Raw genomic sequence first — 22,349 nt, forward strand, 5'->3', positions numbered from 1 at the left:
ATGCATGATTAAAAGGTTCCAAGCCTGTTGAATGTTGATGCGAGCTGTGCTCTGATGATTGAAAAAAAGTGCATTTCATATTTGCAGCACTGAGCAGAAATGCTCAAACGTAGTGATCCATGGAGAGCAACTGTTCCTGTTTGGTGCTGTAGGTTTGATCCAGCTTCAGTGAGCCCGGCCTCGCTGTAGGTTTGATCCAGCTTCAGTGAGCCCGGCCTCGCTGTAGGTTTGATCCAGCTTCAGTGAGCCCGGCCTCGCTGTAGGTTTGATCCAGCTTCAGTGAGCCCGGCCTCGCTGAAAACCGCAGATTAAGACTTTCAGCTAATTTTGATAGAGGCCCCGGTCACACGCGTGCAAATGTGAAGGGAATATCGCAGGTCAAAGTTCACCCATGTTGAACTCTACGTGCAGGAATGTAGCTGTTGCCTCGATACAGGCAGCTAATCTTTTATCCCCCCCCCCCCCCCTCGCTCACACAGAGTGAACGGAAGGTGAAGGTTCACCTCTGAAATATTCACGTGTGTGGCGGGACACAAAAAAAGCCTTGTTCAGCCTCTGTGTACTTCACGGGTCTCACGTGAAAATAACCTGAAATAGTTCATGTTAAATTACTGATCGCTACCGACAGGTCAAACTATCAGCCAGCGATCAGCAAGATGGTGAATCCTAACAGGATCACAGCAGCTTTAGGAGAGGGAATATTTCATCGTCTCAGCCTGAGGGTTTATGGGTCAAAGTGGACGTCCTGAAGTCGGCTGAAGCTGCGTCCATTCAGGGCAGAGAAAGAGGCGAACAAGTCTCTGCTGTTGTTGTCCTCCACTGTCCCGTCCACGTGAATCCCCACCGACCTGTTCCCAAAGCAGGACTCCCCGTCCGGCCACCTCAGTCCCAGGTGATGACGATGAACCTACCAACAACCAAAGAACAGCTCAACACCTGCACGCCAACATTTTATTATACAGTCTGCCTTCAGAAGACAACTTATGTACACTTAATATATAATTTCTTATTTCATCATTTTATCTAATTCTAATTTTTCACGCTCATCTTTCAGCAAAGGCATAATCCTCTACATCCTTGAAAGCTAGTAGAACCAGTTAAGTACATTTAATGTGTTCATTCATGTGTGGGAAGTCTAAAAATAAACTGCATTCAAAATTCCACATCTGCATCATCACATAAGTAAGTCCACTTTCATTTCCCTCCAAACTATTCACACTCAAAGTGAAATTCCTGAGCCTCGTCCACCTTAAGGAGAGTGCCGTCGCTGCAGTGCCACACGATGCCCTCGACTCGGCTCTCTGGACACTCGTGGAACCAGGAGCGCAGCTGCTGGAAGTCCACCGGTGGAGGCGTTCTGAATTTAACACTCCCGTGGGACACCAGGAAGTGGACCGGCTGCTTTTTACTCCCCAGTCCTGTCAGGATAGAAAAACACAACTTTAGTTTAGCACAAACAAATATCCTCACACCTAAGATTAACATTCTACTTTATTTCATTTAGTAAACGTTCTCATATCCAACTACTTTTAATGTTTTTTTTCCTAAAATATATTTTTGAAAAGTTTAGATGTCATTGAAATTGTTCCACTTATGACGGGTAAAAGTCAGACTCTAGTTTAATCAAATACACCATGTCCAGTTTGTGAACATATTTAATACACGTGTTCATCAGTTCCAGAGGCAAACATCTGCCTGTGATGTCACAGACCTGTTATTAACATCCCTGGACAAGTGCTCAGCTCTAAGTTGGTTTGTTCACGAATTCTGAATGTGCCTCCTGTGAGCACGACTCAATATGCAATAGTCACATACATCATTTGTGGCTGCGGAGACCAAACAGTAAATGGTCGGTGGTTTTCTAGTCTTGATGACCACTCAAAGCTCTTCCCGGTACAGTTTCTGCTATTCACCCATTCACAGAACTTTGTCACACATCACTCTCTGTCGACCTTGTGGTGATATGTGATGTTGTCAATGTTGTTTGATGAGGTCTGAATGATCAGATATTATTCATTATTCAAGTGTCAGTATTTTAACACTTTTAGGAGAAGTCACAGTCCCATTTAAATGTGTATATTTATGTGCCTGGTCAAAACACAAAGCTATTGAGAGGTCTGTTGCAGATATTGATTGGCACTTGCAGTAGCCAACAGCACTGGATGTGCGTCACGGCCGAGCAGCAGAGTTGACGGTAACTCGTAGGTCAACAGGCAAAGTCATGGCAACAGCCTGCTCTCCATTGTCGAGGACTTCTTGCCCTGACCTACGCCAGTGAACACAACAGATGAATCCCATAGTAAAGGTCTCTACGCTGGTTGGTAACTGGCAGAGTTTATCGTCAAAGGGAGGGCGATGAAAAAAGCGTCCTGAAGAACGTCCCTGAGTGCAGGATGAGTCATCATCAAACAGTTGAACCGTTTTACAAGAAGAGAAAGTCAGATATAAATGTAAAAATTAGGGCTGCAAGATATTAGGAAAACATGTGATAGGCGATGATTTGTGATAAATAAACACAAACCGTCCCTGGCTACTGACGCAGAGAGCACGGACAGCTCCACGGTCGGGGGAAGGCCCACAGCCCGGCCGCAGCGCCACCAAGTCTGGGGCAGACACCAGGGAACCATGCACAGCTCCACTAAATCCACTTATAGTGTTCATTTGGGATTTTTCACATGTTTTGACCGTGAAAAGTATTTATTTTTTACATTGTTTGCAGCTCTGTCAGTAATTTACATCCTTTGTTGTTTCTCAGTCATTCGCGCTGTCCGCTGCGCCAACTGCGTCAAACCAAACCAAGCGCGCCACCACCTCCTCCGGCTCTTCATTCATTTACTAAGTTATAAAGTCTGTTGTTTTTACTCGGACTGAGTTTACACATATGTCTGATCACGTGTGTGAGTGTGTGGGGTGTAAGAGAGAGAGGAAAGGAGCGAGCGAGCGGCTGATGAATGCGCTGCTCTGAATAAAGATTTTACTTAATATTAATTAATTAATAAAATAATCGATCATTATGTTATAATTGTTATGGACGTTTTCTGGAAGCTGGTGAAAGGAGAACTCAGGCAGCAGCTGATGTCTTAAGCAGAAGAATTTAATGTAGACTTGATGCATCAAGGAGACCAGAAGGTGAAACAATATACAAACACTAACAGAGTAACATGAGCAAGTGTCACCCCCAGGTCTCAAGATGTCTCCCACAGCATCCCAGTATATCTCCCTCTACTTGCATCACCCGTTCCAACAGCACATCCATGAATGGCTAGAACTGCTGTCACTCTCTATGTTACATGTAGGTGTTCACATCCTATTGGATAGTTAAGTCTAAAGTATGTATAACTAAATCGTCCTTATGTCTTGTCACTGGTGTCATTTAGAAAAGAGTGGAAGTTGGTGCCTCTCTGTCTGTCACATCTTAATTAGATATTAAAGTCACTGAGTGTAGACACTACAATGTACTGTTGGTTGGTCCTTTATCTATAATCTGAACTTGGGTTCTGCTTAGAGAGAGAAGGGAGTATCTGTGGAATTAGACAGGCACTATTCTCTTAATGGTGTACAGATATAATATACACTATATACATAATATATACTGGCATATACAGTAATGTGAGAGGAATGTCAAAAATCCCTCAACAATGATCAGTGTTGATAATGTGGCGACAAACAAATCAACTTTTAAACTGTAGCGAGTCAGAGACGTCAGCAGAGAGAGAGAGAGAGAGAGAGAGAGAGAGAGAGAGAGAGAGAGAGAGAGAGAGAGAGAGAGAGAGAGAGGCCTAGTGTGGCGCTGTTACTTCCCTCAGGCTCTATGATCATATATAAGCTACACAATTATTTGATATAATCACAGTGATGAATTTAACTCGGGACAAACGTGAGCACTAGAAGTTTCCACAGTAGAATTTAGTCTTGAGGAGGCAGAGCTAGATTTGACGGGGGGCCGCCTCGCTCTGTCAAATCTGTTTTCAAATTCTGTTTTCGCTCTATACTCTTCTTATTCTCTGCTTCCGACAATTATTCATTGACAGAAAAACCCGTCGATGATCTGAATGTCTTTCATTTAACATCCAGGGCAGCAGGGCTCCATCTGACAAATATTTTTGACATGCAAAGTGTGAATGTGTGGCGCATGAAACACCAGTCATCGCAATTTTCGCCGTCTTTTGCGATACGTCTATGGCGCACGTTGATAATGCGATGACGATAGATTTTCAATACATCATGCAGCCCTAGTAAAAATAATGATATTGTTTCTCTGACCCAACTGTGGCTTATTTGTCACAATTAAAACAGAGTTGCAGGATTTAAAATGGTGAAAAATGTGTTTTTCATTTCATGAGGAGCTGAATAAATAAAGATGTCGCTTTGTATTAAAACTGTGACCGGACTTATTAAAGCAAGCAAAAACATTTGACATTAAAAAGCACAGGCTGTTTTGAAACAACAAGCTGTCTACACAATGACGTAGATTCCCGTGAAAGGATATATCACATTACCATAAGGGTTCCCATTCACGTTGGTTCCAATGAGTTCCAGGGTTTGTTCCATGAGGTCAGCAAGCGGAACTGCTACAATTTCTAACATGTCTTCATCGTCAGCCTTGGGCCTGAGAACAAGAGCCACCCCGACTTCGTAATCCAGCACAGACGAGTGCCAACAGTACTGCTTGTTGTCCTTCTCCACTGGAACCCAGCCTGAACATTCACAAGAGCAAAATCAGTGTTGCCTTTACACCATGATGATGATCATTTCCATGTGAGAAATTGTACCAGGCTGGTTTGAATACAGCTGCTCAGTAAAATTGTTTCTTAGAAATAAGGTACAGGGCAATATTATTCCTAAATCTTAAGACCTGGTCTCTAAATCAGCAGGAATGACCAGTAGAGGTAACAGTTTTTTACATTTTGGACACTAGTGCAGTGCCTGATGTAAACCTGCCTGTTTGAAATGGGCTGTTTGCTTGGCCTGTTCTTTCAGACACTGAAGTTGAGCTGTGCCACGCAAAGACCTGCTGCAGGACTCAGTCCCCAGAAGCATGAAGCCCTGCTGCTGCGCACTGAACTGCTCACCTGATTATTCAAAGTTCGGTGAAGCTCAAATCAGTACACAGAACCCTGAACTGCAGAATCAGTTGTAGTTGTGAACGTGTTGTTCTCATGATCAACATCGTCACTTACATTGACGAGTCCCAGCCGCCGCTGCTATAGAGCGCTGGTCGCCTGTTTAGTCAAAGTTTATTCATATTGAACATATAATGTGCCCAGATCCCACCACAATCAACATTGTATTTCATTGAGCCCTTAACAATACACATAACAAGTGTGAAGCTGATAAGATGAACGGTTCTCGAGAAATGTGAGCCACATACAGACATCCACTTTCTGTAACCACATATAGTGCCCTGAGCTCCAGGGAGCTGTCACAGTGTCATACTTTGACTGTATATTCATTGTAAAGCTTTGCTACCTTGCACTACTACTAGGTTTTTAACAACAATCCTTACAGTTAACAATAGAATTTTTGAATAACCTGGAATGTGTCCGAGGTCATCAGGCACTGGATAGCCGTTGTGATGTTTGACCCGGTGAGCTGGGATCCACGTCTCTGGCACCATCTTAAAATCGTCCTCTACGTTCCACGTGAAACCTGAAAAGAGACAGAACCAGTCTAAACCCACCTGCAAAAAATGGGGACATGTAATGTGCAAAAGAAAACATATCGTCCAGAAACCTTTGGAGCTCCTGTGAGAGTGCTGGTACTTCTTGAATTGCTTCTCTGCTTGTTTGTTGGGTTTCCTGTCCAGTCGAGCCCAGAGGTAAGGCTGCCCTACGGAAACAAAAAACTGTTTAGTTCCTCCCATCAGACTCCAAGAAAAATATGAACACCGGGAGAAGTCAGCTTTATCGATCAGGTTTGAAGAACAATGACACCACTATCAATGCTACTACAGGTACAGCATACCTCTTACTGTTGACATCAACGAGTATCCACCTTAAAACAGAATCACAACATGAAAGAATTCTCATTGAAAACAGAAACACTCACCTTTGTAGAGTGTAACATAACAGCAGGTACCATCCAGTTTTTCTGTGGCAAGTGCACAATTAATGTCAGCCTCCAGAGCGACGGGGTTCACGTGTTCAGTAGCAACAACCTGAAATTGCTGCAGACAGAAAGAGAGACGATGTTTAACCACGATACGTTGGACAGACAACTGCAAAACAAAGTTTCAGCTTCTAAGAAACACCTTTCCTCACTTACAAAACCAAGAGAGCAGTTAGTATTTAAATGAATCATCCACACGTTGCACGGAGCCAGGACGAATATTGATACCAGTCTCATCCTATTAACATGTTATAAAACCAGAACAAATTTCATTCATTGTTCGTTCATCATTATGCACTTTTTGCCAAAACATTTATGATATAACATTTTCTTTCTAATGACTGACCCCGTTTACGACCGACAGGTTTCTGAATGACGTCGTCAGGGAAACGTGTGCACACACAGGGGGCAGAAATCAGCCAAAAATGGACTAAGAGCTAATGAGGAGATCAATAAGTTCTTATGCCTAAAACTGTGTGAATCCAGAAATTGATGTGTGAAAATGTTATTATCCCAAGAAGGAAAATTCTTCGTAAGACCAGAGAGCAGAATTAGTCATTTGCCCAAACGACCTGTTTAGAGCTCTGGCTTTTGTTTAGTCTGTGGGTGGTTTTACTGCAGGAGCAAACTGCGTGTTTAAAGTCAGACATTGTTATACTGTGTGTTGAAGAATGACTGAAGAACATTCTGTTTGACATTAGGACTGTGTGGTATGAACTTGAGTCTTCTTTGCTCCATCGTTTATTTTGTCACAAATCACTTAAGACAAAGCTTTGCGTTCCTCCACATGGCACAGATGCAAGTGGGTAATATGCATGTGGACAACACAAACAAATATGGAGGAGAGAGAAGTATGACACAGAACATGCTCATTTCAAACTGGAGAGGAACAAGAAGCTCATAGCGAAGAGGGACGAGATAATGTGGTCCAGATTTGACAAGTCAAAGTATAACGGTTTTGATCTGAACTGATGTGGTCTAGGTGTTAAAACAATATAGAAGTGAGATGTCCCTTTATTTTTTTCATAAATAGAATTTAGCTTTCACAAATCTGACACTGTTTTAAAGAATATTTTGCCTTTCAGGGATAATCTGGTCCAGATATGACGTGCTTAAGTGTTGTGGTTTTTCATCTGGACCTGGTCTGATGGGGGTCTCAGTACGAAAAAACTGTTATCTGTTTTGCATTTACACAGATATGCATTAACGGTTTGACAAATCTGAAATTGTTTTAAAGACGCTGTTGCCTCTTGTTGGTAATTTAGTCCAGATTTGACACGTCTATGTAAAGTGTTATTTGATCTAGACCTGGTGCAATGTGGTCTAGATGTGAAAATGCAGTAATGTCCCTTTTTTTTGCATTTTCACAAATCTAAAAATGTTTAAAATCCTCTTAAAGAGATAGTTCACCCAGAAATTAAAATTCACACATTATCTACTCACCACTATGATGGAGGGGTGGGTGAAGTGTTTGAGTCCACAAAACACTTCTGGAGGGTTAAACTACTAAAACTCCTAGAGTGTTTCGTGGACTCAAACACTTCACCCGCCCCTCCATCGCCATATTGGTGAGTAGATGAGTTAATTTTCATTTCTGGGTGAACTATCCCTTTAAGTCTTTCAGGGATAATTTCATCCAGGTTTGACAAGTCAAAGTATAGTGGTTTATTGTTTTAGATATTTTTGGGGGGCATTTTTGCCTTTATTGGTAGGACACAGTAAAGTCATTTTCAGACATTTGCCTTTCACACAAGCACAACGCAGCAGGAGGTTCTCTGCACAGATGCGTTCACAACAGCAACAAATCCTCCATATTTTTCAGGCAAGGGATGTAACGTATTAATTCCGCTGAGGAGATCACACGATTTCGTTTACAGCCCATCGAAAACGGCGTCAGCTCTAATCACCGATCTTCGTCGGTGTCTTCTACGTGTATGACACCGCCTTTTCACCAGGAGATATTTGTTTTGCTTTTCATTTTTGCGTCTGTCGTGTGTTAGGTGAATCCAGCGGGTGATGCCCTGCTGTGTTCTCACATCGGACTCAGCAGACTTTCTGCTGACTTTAATCCGGATGCCCTCACTCAAGCAGCTTAAGTGTGAAATGAGGACAGTGAGCGGCGAAGACAGGCAGCATAGGGCCAAGTTGGAACCGATCCTGCGGCAGGTTGAAGACTCTGTATATAGTATCAGGTATTTGATCTGAACCTGGTCTGTAAATAAAAGAGTAACCAATTATTTATTTGATCCACGTCCTCCCACTATCCAGAGATGAAGACAAGAAAAACAGAAAAATGGATTTTTAAATGTTGGTGCTCAACCGAACAGCTCACGGTGAACGTAAAAAGAAATACAACATCTTTTCAATGTTTTGAATCAACCAAATCACTTTTTTCTCCAGAAGCTCTGTTGCTAGGCGACGGTTGTAAGGTCAGTATGATGCAAGTTTTCTGGAAGCTGGTGAAAGGAGAACTCAGGCAGCAGCTGATGTCTTGCGCAGATGCGAGGCAGTTTAATGTAGACTTGATGCCTCAAGGAGACCAGAAGATGAAACAATAGTCAAATGCTAACAGAGTAGCATGAGCAAGTGTCACCCCCAAGTCTGAAGATGTCTCCCACAGCATCCCAGTGCATCTTCCTCATCCTGTGCCTCTCTGTCTGGGGGCCTCTAAATTAGATTTGAAAGTCCCTGAGCATAGACAATGTACTGCTCGTTGGCCCTTTGTCTATAACCTGACATTTGCTATGACTTGGAGAGAAAGGAGCATATGTGAATGAGACAGGCTCTGTTCTCATAATGGTGCTGTACAGATGTAATATGCGAGGATGGTCAAGTAGTCCTTCACAGGCGGGACAAGCAGGTAACGCAGTAAGAAGACCGGACCATAGGTACGTTCGACCGGATAAAGCGCTGACTTCCCATGATGCATGCTGGTCCTAACACAATGCATGCTGGTTAGAATTTCAGTCCGACTTCAACCAGCGCTGCAAAAACGCCACGTGACCTGAAACACAGCGGGAGCGAAGCAGCTGCAGTCAGACTGTGCAGATGTTCCAGCTGCAGCACCTTGGGGACTCTGCTCCGATCGGCTTCACTGACACACAGGACATTCTTATTCTAAGAATTCAGATGTGTTCTCTGCTCCGTGTCTCCATAAATGTAAGGTTTTAACAGTCAAACATACATGTATACGTTTGTGTGAAGCTATATAACCACTGGCATTGTCTCCGTTTGTTTCTGTTATGGTATTTCATGTGTGCCTTATTTAGTGTTTCTACTGTGATGATTATACAGAAGAAAAACGTTCTCTCTGTTTATTTCTCTCCAAAGAGGATGTGATGGAATTCACATCCTGTGTATTTACACATGGCCACTTTACACTATAGTTGAATTACATGTTCACACGAGAAGTAAAACGTGTCCGACTTGACGTCTGTGTTTTCTTCCTCCAGCCCTGCAGCCGCCGGCGGGTCAGGTCGGTGGATCAACACAGACACAGTCAAGCCAGGTTCATCTCGACACACCTCATCTCTCATCTGGGTTCAGCCGCCGTGTCGGGGTCCTGTGAAGGACGCGGCCCCTGAGCAGAGCCGCAGGGTCAGTCGGCCCCTGACTTCCTGTTCTCACGGCGGAGGGAGGGAAGCTGTACTTGCTGCCCTCAGACTGAGTGTCGAGTGACCAGCTGCAGGCGGGTTAGTCTCAGTGTTGGTAAATAAATGGCGGCCAGCAGAACTCACCTGACTCTCACGTTTCCTGGACTGTTCTTCCTTCACCTCCGTCACGAACACACAGGGTATCTTCTGCTGCACGGAGCCCAGGCGCCCCATCTTTCTGCGTGTGCGTGTGCGTGTGTCCCCCTCTGTCAGTGGGATAAGGACCGATGAGAAAAACATCCGTTTCTAACGACGCTTCAGCATCATGGACCACATCTGGTCACGTGGTGCGTTTCTTCTTCTTTTTTTTAATGTCGGTTTGCCAAAAGTGACTCGTTCACGCCACCGTGCGGTGGGATCATTTTCACAACTCAAGTTCAGTCTGATTCGAATATTTTATATATTAACACAAAATACACACACACATAAAATATATATAATTGATTGATTGATAGATTATCTGTTAAATATGTGTTTAGTTTCAAACATATTGAGAAAGATCCCCGGACAGGCATGGACATTTTTTACTGTTTAGACTAATAACTTGTGCTATGATATGTTTTTCCACATAAAAAGTTTCAACAATCAATTAATAATAATAAAAACAATCATAAGTTACTCCTCCACATTTAAATTCACTAGATCCAGATTTTATTTGGATCTTGCACACACACTTGAACATTAATCTTCTGATCATAACAGATTTGATCAATCAAGATCCATTAATAACTCTCTGAGAGCACAAGGAAAATGTTAAAAGATGTGTTCTATCTCAAAAATCCCTGGGTCCACACCAAAATGTAATGGGTTCTTCCCTGACCCATACATACCACATCCTTCCACCACGTTTAAGGATAATCTGTCCAATAGCTGTTTGCGTAATCCTGTTTATAAACCAACCAACAAATCAATGGAAAGAGGTGAAACCATTAAGGAAATAGATACATTTTTTCCCTCCATTAAAAACCCCAGACCCTACAAAATATTGTTCACTGTAAAAGTTAAGATACCATACATCACTGATAAATCCTTTCTGAGTGTACGTGCACTGGACACGTTTCCACGATACGTCTGGATCAGAGGAGACAAATGAAAGAAAAGCCTACATAACGTGTATAAGTAAGGTGTTGAGTCTCCACACACTACCAGAGCAGCTTCACTGCAACTGGCATCGATTCTAAAACACTCTGAACTCCACTGGAGAAATGAAACACAGGTTTTTTAAAAACATATTCCCTCAATTAGTGTCCTGATGATGGTGGTGCAGGGCAATATCTAACACCTCGGGCGGAAATCACTCAGTTCTTCATGGGTTGGGATGTGGTGACTGTGAAGGCCATAGCATATGAGTCATATCATTTTCATATCATCAAAACATTCAGTAAGCCCTCGTGTCCAACGGATGGAGGAACTGTCATCCTGTTTCTCCAAATATTTATTCTTGTTTTTCATTAATTTGTCCGTTACTGTCATTACTTGTAATTTCATCTGTTATATACCAATTATATCATTCCATATGCATTCCTCTTTCTGGGGTAATTAACCTATTCAAACATATAATTACCTGTTTAATGTCTTTCATTACTGATAGTTTTGTTCTTGCCATAATTGTGTCTAAGCAGTTTCACCTGCAAACCAAACGTGCACATTTTTTAGGAATATGATGGCTGACCTTTGGCCACTCCCGATTTCAAATGGAAAAAAATGCACCGTTTGATAAAAAAATGAAGTAGATTTATTTCAAAATCATAAACGTGCTCTTTAGGGACAGATAGACTGAGTTACTGCAGCTCGTCAATCTCAGTAAAAGTAAGTTTAGACGAAAAAGCTCACATAAGATGTACAGTATTTACAATCACATTGAAAAGTCAAAGAAACCAATCAAACCCTTCAGGAAAGAAACCATCCTCGAGCCTGTATAAAACATTTTTTTAAACATTTAGGTCATATTGCCCATTCATTTGACTTAAGAGAATCTCCTTCAGAAATATGGTCAAGCTACTCTGATCAGTTATTTTTGATGTCTGGATTCACACACAGCGTGATATCACTGGAGTACTTCCTGTCTGGTTCTTCACATTCATCCCCCTCCTCTGCTCCATGTTGACTGTGCAGGTCCATCTCACTGTCTGTGTGCTTCCACATCTCTGTCTCTATGTCGTCTTTCTGCTGCCCCAGACACCGAAATAGGTTCCTTTGAGAAAAGAGGAGAGGATAAATAATCATATTAGAAAGATGACAGACTGTATGTGAGCACTGAAAGTACATCAAATTCAGTAGAAACCTCGAACTACGTCCTGCAACAAAGTTTGTAATAAACGCTTGGTTTTACGTGTGCAAAGAAAACAGACCTAATGAGAATTAAAGATAGAAGTGAATTCAAACACTTTCTCTCCAGGTTGGATCCACATTTATTATTCTATTTCCCAAACTAAAGAAGCTTATTGTCTGCTACATCCTTGTTCCACATGTTTTAAGGAGAGATGCTTCAAACAGTGATTCCTGGCATCTGAAAACATGACTCACAGTTTGTAGTACCACATGGCACCTGCTGCTGCCAGAAGTAAGAGAATGACGCCAAGTATGATGAGGGCTGTACGCACAACTGGGAAATAAACAGAAAAATATCAATAACTGTCATAAACACTGTATTATTCATATCATGTAGCTAAATTCACAGATTCAAGTCCAAGCTGAAGAAATTAAAGGGTGTTTACATCCAGGAGTTGTATCCTTGATCTCATTTGGGACACGATGTGTGTTTATTCATACTCCAGAATTTGCTGTTTACACGCCACAGTTAATGCATTTACACGTGCATTAGCATTATGGTTTTGAGCCTTATACTCTGTTTATATTCAATATATGGTGTTTCAATGGAACTTGAATAACACTTGCTATTCATTTTCCTTGTATATATTCTCTGGTAACAGTACCCAGGTTGGTGATTATCCACCAGCAGTCTTGATTTCTCTTGGTTTCAAAAACCTGGATGAGGTATCCAGAGACTACTCCAGGTGGGATATCCAGGTTCCTGAAATGTTTACATGCTCAAAACAAAACCAGAATGCTGATGCTCATGTAAACACGTTCATGAAATAATTCTGCTCCGCTCAGTTCTATTCTGTGATTTCTATGATGTGGGGCATGAGTGGTCAGTTAATGAGCATTATTTAAACAATACAACGCGGTACAGCTTGTTACCATAGTACTTTGCAGCTGACCACCGTTGTTCCACTACCTACCATTACAGTCTATAGAACCAATGACTGCTAAAACCTTTAAGACCATTTGTGTTATTTAACATATCTGTATGATAATCAAATGGTAATTCATCATATATAATAGAGTTGTAAGGCTTTCTTCTCCCCAGGAATAAGATCGAGTTTAGAATAGCACTGTATATCTGTTGAAAGGCACCAAAAGATGAAAATCTAAAGATGAAAGAAGACATGGCCGTACCTCCGAGAGAAGTTTTTGCAGAGCTCTCAGACTGAGGCACGACGGAGACAGAAGTAGAAAAGGCAACAGTGCCGACTGTTGGTTTTGAGCTGATGAGGTGAGAGATGAGAGATGTAGGAATATGGGTGGAGAAAGGATCGAGAGAAGTGTAGGTGGAGGAAATCCTAGTTGAACGGGTTGTCTCGACCAGGAGAGTTGAAGCAGATGTCGGCTCAGGGGATTTTGTTGTTTTGGGCTTTCTGGAAGATGGAGCCCTGGTTGTAGATTTAACCGTAGGTGTGGTAGGTGTTGGGGTTTGAGTCAGTGAAGTCAGCATGGTTGGAGATGTGGAGGTTTGGGGGACGGCTTTTGTCGTACTCAGAGTTTCCTCTGAATCTGCAAGTGGTGGGATTAAAAGGTTTATATTAATACTTTAATGTTTCTGTAGATTTCTATAGATTATAATTTTTTAGAAAGGAAGCAAATAGTAAGAGCCATAATGAACTGAGTTTATTTTATGACTGTAGAATGATCATGTAACAGGCAGTGTCCCTACTTAGGGGCCACCTATTTCGCAACACAAATGTTTTAGACAGTGATGTAATCGGTCTTTAAATGCAGCGTCCGAAAGGATGCGGCCCCTGAATATAGACACAGCTACAGAGTTTTCTATTTTGCTCACATAACACAGTAGATGGAAGCTTTCATCAAAGTTTCATAAATGAATGAATCTTGAATAAAACCTTTGATTGTGTAGGTTAAAATAAGCCGTACCTGAGGCATTGAAGCAGAAAACACCAAACGTTTTATTTGGACTTGCCCACCACAGCACCAACCCAGTTTTGCCCTTTCCGCAGTTCTGGTCAGATATAATCCGTGGGATGGCTCCAATCTGTTCTGCAATCCAGCCATATCTGTTAAAACAGTAAATAAAGGGTTGATAACACAATGAATAGACTCGTAAGGTGACTGAATGTTTTTTTTAAGGTGGAGCTCCAAGTCTATAGACAAGGTCTCACAGGAGTCTACAACTGCATGTGTGAAAAAGTTGAGCAAAGATTTTTGTGGCTTCAGGTTGAGCTGTGAAATGTGATGGATTGCCTCAGGTGATGTCACTGGCAGCTTTGGTTGGGTCTGAAAACTGCAAAATGATGATGGAACTGTTGAAAGCTGATCGGCATGCTAGGGGCATTCTTGTTAAGCACAGCCAAATTGCTTTTGCCCACAGTCCACCAGGTGGCGACAATGAATAGGACTCCATCACAACGATAACGACATATGAATTGAACAACACTACAACAACAGTAAACATGGAGGAGATTCAAATAAATTCCAATTCAAAATCTGCTGTTGGCTGTGATTTTGTGTTTTGAAATAGGATCTTTGAGTTTGTTATGAATATTGTTATGATTTAAATCTGTTTTGTTGATTTAGTTTTGTTGTATTTAATTTAGCAGGCTATGCATTGTGCTGGTGACCTGACTCTACCCCACCTCTCCCCCAGTCTCAGCTGGGATTGGCTCCAGCCTATGGCTCCAGCTAATCCCCAATAACCTTTAAAAGTAAGCAGTATAGATAATGGATGGATGGATGGACTGACATTGTTGGTCCAATTCCACATATGGCTTAATGGTATCCGGCCACCCAGACTTGTTAGGTGAGGACAGGTCAGATTTGATGATGGCAGTTCATAAATACTTCCGCTTAAGACATCATCCATCTCCAGAAAAACATCTTTCCTTCACCCTATCAGATTTCACTGGAAAAGAAGGTACAACCCCTCGTAACAAAGCACATTCAAAACACCCAAAATGCTGGACTTACAGGAAACAGATTTGACAAATTATTGCAGAGACTGACCGGCTAATATAAAATACTGGAGCACTCAACCAGTCAGGCATATTCAGCACTACACAGCAATGTACAAGCAGGATAAGTGGTATAGATGATGGATTAATGGGTGTTTGTATTTTTTTCAGCTGGTGTTGTTGGCTATTATGACATAATGCACTTGCTTCAATATGGTTTTGAATAACGGAACAATAGTAAAGTGATGGAATATTTTACCACAATAAAAACTTCAACACTGCACATGAGCCAGTCTCTTAGCAGGTATGCACAGCTGCATCAGCGCAGCAGTCACCATGTGTTTTCAGCCTACTTGCACATTTCCAGTCCTTGCTGCACCGCTCGCTCCATTTGGTTTTTGGTCGCTATGGTTACGTTCAGTAACAAGCAGGCAGCTCTGGCAGACGTGAAGTTCAACGTGTACTTTCCTCCTTCGATGAGCATGAAGACCCCGGCAACTCTGGGACTGTGAGGAGCGGCTGAAATGATGTGAAGATGCACAAACACAAAAAGCATGCAGCACCATTAACATGTCATATATAGTATGTCCTCTACAGTTATGTTCTGATCCAAAGAACAAACTTAATTCTGGAGTAAATTCTGGATAATATCACATACATACACATACAAAGTTATTTGCTTTCTCTGCTCTTAAAAGTAGCCTACTGTAATTTGTATTATAATTTCAGTGGTAAACTCACTGTAAAATCACTATATCCTGTAATATAAACAGTATATGTATGGGTAATAAATAATAAATAGGAACAAAATATAAGTAAACATGTGCAAAAGCTTAATTCCTGGTACGGTTGGTTGAAAAAAAATGTCATATATGATGTTTTTTATTTGTCTGTGACAATAGAATTAACCTCAGATTGATGAAATGGATGAAAAAGCACAAAGAGCACAGACGTTTAGAGCCAAAATGTCCTGAAAATATCCATCCAACAACACAGTCCTAAAATACACGTTTAAATGTGACACATGCATGCATTCATTGTGACACCCCAGCAATATAAATAAATACACAAATAAATAAATAGATACACAAGTAAATAAATATGAAGATGTTTAGTCAAAACCAAAAAAACACTTACCTCTCATTACATTGGATTCAGAGGCAAGAAAAGAGGCTACAAAACACACAAGTAAAAACTGAGTCAAACTCCAAAGTCTTGCCATGTTTTGTATTAAAAAACAAGTATAACTGCAGTGAGCGAAGGTGAAGAGCCAAATAATTCAAATGCAGTTAAAAAGCCCCTGAACATATGTGATGTGGATGAGAAGCGGAAACAGGAAGCGGAGGTCAAATCTGCTTGATGCCCTGTAACGAGATAACACCCACATCCACATCGGAGAGACCCTGACAGTTCATCTCGCTGTGTTTGATCCAAGCCTTGTTGTTCTGTTATCCAATTGTGGATATATGGTATGATACTTATAACTCATTAAATACCAACTGAGTTCAAAATTTAAACAAAGTGAGGATTTCCAGGAAATATTAAGGCAGGGTGACAGGAAACAGTCGTTGTAATAAGTGTCGCTTCAACAGAGATGCTCAGAGCGTTTCATGAGTCTTTATCAAACCGATGTTTTTTTCTGTGTTTTCTGTGGTTTTCTGTTTCGCCAGCATCTATCATGCTGAGTGATGTTTGCTCTGACAGGCCTGTCGGAAAGGGGACTTCCGCCACACTGTTCCTGTGCTTCTGTCTTTTCTTCTTAGTGTCTCTTTTTTAAATAACCGCTTTCCCCCTTCTTCTCTATAATCACTTCTAACTCTTCTATTACGCTGCGGTAATGTAATATATTTCTTTCATATAATGTTTCTGCAGCCCCATGTTTAAAAAAAAAAAAGAGTTCAGACCTCTTCACTTTGCTTCAAACTGTACCAGAACAGCGTGTCCTCAAAGAAGCCAACAGAAACAACATGGCGTCAGTGACGTAGCATCTTTGATCTGTTTGCATGTTCAGCGTTAGTGACACATTCGGGGACCAGACCTCGAACCTTGACACTGTGTGGGGCACATTCACTTACAATCCATTGTGTTGATATTGCTTCCACTCATTCATTGCTACAGGCCCCACAAAACCCAGTGCGGTACTGTTGACATGATTATATTGTTTTCCCTGACTCAGTTTTTTACATTCGATAAAGGTGACAAAACACATTAACAATGCCATTGGAGTTACACACAATAAGGAAATAGTTTATGTTCTATGTGTTGTATGTGCTCTGCATGATCAAATACTGTAGATATTCATCTTATTTAAGAAAAAAGACAAAGGAAATGTACAGTGGGGTATTGCTGTCCCAGAATGTGATGTTATTTGTATTTGGTCGAACTGAGCCATCAACTGCTTTCTATGTGAAGATAAAGTGTGTGTGCTCGTGCATGCATGAGGTCGTTCCACTGTTTATTAAGTAATTACGTAACGTCAGAGCAGAAAAACACCGTGAACACACGTGCCCACCATGGGGCTTTTATGTATGTAGATTGTATTTTTATATATGAAATGAAAAACACATTTTCCACCATTTTGAATCCTGCAACTCAGTTGTAATTGTGACAAATAAGTCACAGTTGTGTCAGAGAAACACTATCATTATTTTTACTAGGGCTGCATGATCCGTATATCGTCACCGCGATATCAAGGTGCACCATAGACGTCTCTCTCTCTCTCTCTCTCTCATTCTCTCTCTCTCTCTCTCTCTGTTTCTCTCTCTCTCTCTCTCTCTCTCTCTCTCTCTCTCTCTCTCTCTGTCTCTCTGCTGACGTCTCTGACTCGCTACAGTTTAAAAGTTGATTTGTTTGTCGCCACATTATCAACACTGATCATTTTTGAGGGATTTTTGACCATCCTCACACATTACTGTATATGCCACTATATATTATGTATATAGTGTATATTATATCTGTACACCATTAAGAGAATAGTGCCTGTCTAATGTCACACATACTCCCTTCTCTCTCTAAGCAGAACCCAAGTTCCGATTATAGATAAAGGACCAACCAACAGTACATTGTAGTGTCTACGCTCAGTGACTTTAATATCTAATTTAGATGTGCCAGACAGAGAGGCACCAACTTCAACTCACTAAATTTCACCAGTGGCAAGACATAAGGACAATGTGATCTAGGAATGCATACTTTAGGCTTAACTATCCAATAGGATGTGAACACCTACATGTAACACAGAGAGTGACAGCTATTCTAGTCATTCATGGATGTGCTGTTGGAACGGGTGACGCAAGTAGAGGGAGATATATGGGGATGCTGTGGGAGACATCTTGAGACTTGTGGGTGACACTTGTTAATGTTACTCTGTTAGTGTTTGTATATTGTTTCACCTTCTGGTCTCCTCAATGCATCAAGTCTACATTAAATTCTTCTGCTTAAGACATCAGCTGCTGCCTGAGTTCTCCTTTCACCAGCTTCCAGAAAACCTCCATAACACAAGTTATGTTGTTTATACCAAGTCTGAGAACTGTGTCACTGTGTGTGTATGTGTGTGTCGGCACGAGCAAGCAAAATAGAGGCAGAGAATGTGGACACGTGGCCCAGACCATCCTTCCAAATGTTGTCTTGTGTGATTGGATCTATATCTGCTCTGAGTGCATTCAGACCTGTACTGAGATTGGATCACAAAACCACATGTTAATACCAGGTGTGTGCAGGGCCTATGTCCTCAGACAGGCCTCCTTTGCCCCGGCTGTCAGTGTGTTTTACACTCTTCTGCAACAGAACTGCTGCGTGAAGTAGAGGGCTTCTTGCCTTCAGAGTTTCCGAGCGGATAAGACCACGACTGCCCGTGCCAGCGGTTAGAACGGCTCAGGACCACCGCTCTCCTCAGCCACATCTGAAGGGTGAAGGTGCCATCGATAGAAGCAAGTGTTTTGGTGATTTGATGCTGGTGCTAGTCTGACACCTAGTGGCAGCGAATAATGTATCTATAACCTTTAAACTAAGATGAACCAAACTAGTCTTGTCTGCTCTTTAAATAAACCAGGTGTGTGGAGGAAAGACCTGAGAGAGGGAATTACATCAAAGTGTAAAAACAGCTGGCAAAGTCAGGCAAAGTGAAAGCACGTGTATTTTGTCTTCTGCTGTCAGTCTCATTCACCAGGCAGGATGAGGAAACTGGGACATCAAACAGGCAAAGTGGGCAACAGTTTCACATTCCAGCTTAGGAATCTTATTCATTTCTAATTCAGTTAAATAAACGTTAGTATGCACCACTCAATTTTGAAGGGTTTAATATCAGTAGTTTGACATAAAAACTAAAGTAACTGTCTTGCCGAAGGTTGGAGGAGAAGATTGATACCACTCCCATATCTGTCAGTTGAAGTCACAGCCAGCCATCAATTAAAAGGCTCTAAAATGGTTTTATTCATGGACTTTGAAGTTTTCGTCAGATAAATTAAGATCAAACCTCAATATTCTTAGCTCACTGAAGTGCTTAACATTTCACATTTTTTTCATTCTAGGTATTCAAACCAGCCTCTTTTTTCTCTCAAAATCCTGCATGCCTCTCTAATCTCTGCAACCCAGCATTAGGAAAACCTACATTTGGAGAAAATAGAGGCCAGTCAGCAGGACAGCTGCTCTTCCCTGTCACTCTGAAGTATTGATGTTCACTTAATCATCACTTGCTGACAGCGAGGATGTTTTGATATACAGTGGTGCAGAAGGTGAGGGAGTTCAACAAATCCCTCTTTTCCTGACTCAGTAAATGTCATGTGAACAATGGGGCTTCCTGCATGCTTCTGGCTCCAGCGTGGATAACTGGGGTCGGGCTGTTAAAGAGAGAGAGAGAGAGCATGGAGGAGAGGCTAAATGGTCAGAGTTCCCTGGTCAAGAGGAGTACAAGTCTCACATCACCCAACGGGAGGGAAACGTATAACTGAGTGATGAAAGTGCAGCAATTTCCTTCCGCATCATTGCAGAATGTTGCCTTCGGGGACAAAAGCAGATTGTAATTGAAATTGTTTTCCAGACTTTTCTGTATCCAAATGTTTGCGCTGTTTCTCCTTATTGTAACAATGTTTTAAAGAAATACACATGCACTGAACAAAGAATACTGTTGTTATTGTTCACGTCATGCCATCTTAACTGTTGTCAACCTCTGGAGAGATACTTTAACAGAATGCCTCGCTCCAGGTTTAAAAGCTGTTCTGTGCACCAGCTTGCCTGGTATGTGAGCAGATCATTTGGATTCTTTAAAGGAGACTTATGCTTTGAGTTTTTCTCTCCTGTTTTGTTATATAGGTTTTTGTGTATGTCGAATCTCTGCAAAAATGAAAAAGGCCATAGTCTGTGATAAAGGGAGCTCCTCTGCTCCAAAGAAAACGCTGAAACCTGACGCCTCGGAAACAACTCGCCATTACTCTGACCAATACTTCCAGGGTATCATGATGTGACATCACTAATGGCATCACAGTGCTCTACCTTTGCGTAAGGCTTGTCCAGTACTTTCTAATCTAGCGCACCACATAATAACCTTTCCTACAAATGCTGGAACCAATCACAACAGAGTGGTCCAGCTGGCCAATCAGAGCAGACTGGGATTGTGCAGGAGGAGGGGCTTAAAGAGACTAAAAGTGTTTCAGACAAAGGCTGAAAAGAGGAGCTGCAGCAGTGGACAGAGAGTGGTGTGTTTTCTGAACATCAGGGCGAATTAAAATAAGGAACTTTAAAATCAGCATTGTATGTGTCATTTGAAGTACAACCCAGCATTTGCATTTTATAATCTGTTGCTTCTATTGACATCATCAGTCATTTCTTACATACAACAACCATTACAAATTGATTTGTATGATCCCATGTACAATAAAGATGTGGTTAGGCTAAAGCACAAAGATACTTAGCTACGATTGTGGTCATGGTCAAAAGAAATGTTGTTCATTATGAACCAATTCACATTTTGACAATCAGCTCTTAACAGAAGCTTTTCATGTGAACTTGTCATATGTTGCACTCTTGTAACTTGCAAAGTGTTTGTCCATCAGTGCCCAACAAGCAAAATGTTTAGCCAATACAGACATTTCATGATTTACGTGTATACGATTTACACAGGATTTATATGCGTTTCACACCTGATCCTTTTCCTATGCTCCTTGTTACAATGCAAATGCTCTAAATACAAAACATCTTGTTCACAGCATCCATGTTTTTTCCACATTACGACTTGCACATGAACACACCAAAGTCGGAACAACGACCTGCAGAGGATTATTTGAATGCACAGTGATACTGATGTTGTCTTTTAGGTGCAACAAAAGACATCCTACAGTAATTTCCTATTGAGTCTCAGTAACAGCTGACCTGGCCCCGCACCTCTTTGTCCTCACTGCTCTGTCTACCCGAGGAGTCCATCAAATTTTTGTCCCTGCCTCTTAACAAATACCTTTTTTGCAGGGTTGAATGTTTCACTATAGTTCATCTATTGGAAGATTTCATGTGAAAATCCTCCTTGAAAGTCATCAAAGACAAAAGGTGTCATACCAAAACACAGAGACTGTTTGCCTCCATCCTACACAGGTTTGTCCTATCACATTACCTAATGAATAATGAATAATGCTCAGGTGGTGATTGGATCACCCCATGAACTCGACATGAAACTGAGAACTTCATTCAAGTTGTTGTCCTATGTTCTGAGCACAAACCAGCCCCATCTTCCCTCAGCAGCATTGCAGTGACGGTGAAGTGCACGACCTCGAACCGGCTTTAAAATGTCGCTCAGAGCCAAATCTCACACGGACCTGCAGACAGCTGGGACATCGTCGCTGGACGGCAGTTTGTATAAGTCCTTCTCCATGAGCAGTAGCAATTTCAACAGGGGCAGTCGTTTCGGGAACGGGGTAACTGAAGAAATCAAGGATCTCCCCAGGCCAACCAGGAGGCCTGTACGGGCGGTCAGGCCCGTCAGCGCCATCAACTCCAACGGCTCCTTCCTCCAGATCAACCACCTGCAGGGAGAGCTGGTCAGAAAGAGGAAGGTGAGGGGGAAGAGGGATGAGTGTGGAAGTGTGTTGGATCAGGGAGATCATGAGAAATTTTGTTTGCTTTAATAAGAGTGTGGAGGACAAAAAGCTATTGTAGTCTCATAGTCCATTTTAAACTCTGATCTACAAATCTAAAAAAATCGATCCATTAAAAAAACTGTATGATTTAATGATAGTATTGTGTTTGTGTTTGGCTAAAAGCTGGACTGATGTTAGTGTGTGTGGTGGGCGGGTCTGTGTGATCAGCTTGTTTGTTGGTGTTTATTGTGAAAATGATGAATACAATATTCTGAAGG

General features: G+C 41.7%; 2 protein-coding genes across 3 annotated transcripts; both read right to left on the minus strand.

Moving 5' to 3' along the window:
- Positions 1 to 282: 282 nt before the first annotated feature.
- c6h12orf29 (chromosome 6 C12orf29 homolog) lies at positions 283 to 10,045 on the minus strand. Of its 2 annotated transcripts, XR_004614035.1 has the most exons (8): positions 9,846 to 10,045; positions 6,049 to 6,166; positions 5,734 to 5,829; positions 5,533 to 5,649; positions 4,500 to 4,697; positions 1,249 to 1,418; positions 638 to 907; positions 283 to 538 (listed from the first exon to the last, which is right to left on the minus strand). XR_004614035.1 is itself a non-coding variant. In XM_034587163.1 (7 exons), exons 1-7 carry the CDS (start codon positions 9,999 to 10,001, stop codon positions 725 to 727), a joined length of 1,038 nt encoding a protein of 345 aa, XP_034443054.1. In that variant the 5' UTR covers positions 10,002 to 10,045; the 3' UTR covers positions 283 to 724. The 2 variants fall into 2 exon arrangements, 1 of the variants encoding a protein (XP_034443054.1); XM_034587163.1 differs by having other exon boundaries at positions 283 to 907.
- Positions 10,046 to 11,768: 1,723 nt separating this feature from the next.
- Positions 11,769 to 16,493, minus strand: lyve1b (lymphatic vessel endothelial hyaluronic receptor 1b). Its single transcript, XM_034588889.1, has 6 exons — positions 16,148 to 16,493; positions 15,364 to 15,529; positions 13,977 to 14,116; positions 13,224 to 13,598; positions 12,288 to 12,366; positions 11,769 to 11,955 (listed from the first exon to the last, which is right to left on the minus strand). The coding sequence occupies exons 1-6, from the start codon at positions 16,230 to 16,232 to the stop codon at positions 11,769 to 11,771; spliced, it is 1,032 nt and encodes a 343-aa protein (XP_034444780.1). The 5' UTR covers positions 16,233 to 16,493.
- Between the last annotated feature and the right edge of the window lie 5,856 nt (positions 16,494 to 22,349).

Source organism: Hippoglossus hippoglossus, chromosome 6, assembly GCF_009819705.1.
Source record: "Hippoglossus hippoglossus isolate fHipHip1 chromosome 6, fHipHip1.pri, whole genome shotgun sequence".
Lineage (NCBI taxonomy): Eukaryota > Metazoa > Chordata > Actinopteri > Pleuronectiformes > Pleuronectidae > Hippoglossus > Hippoglossus hippoglossus.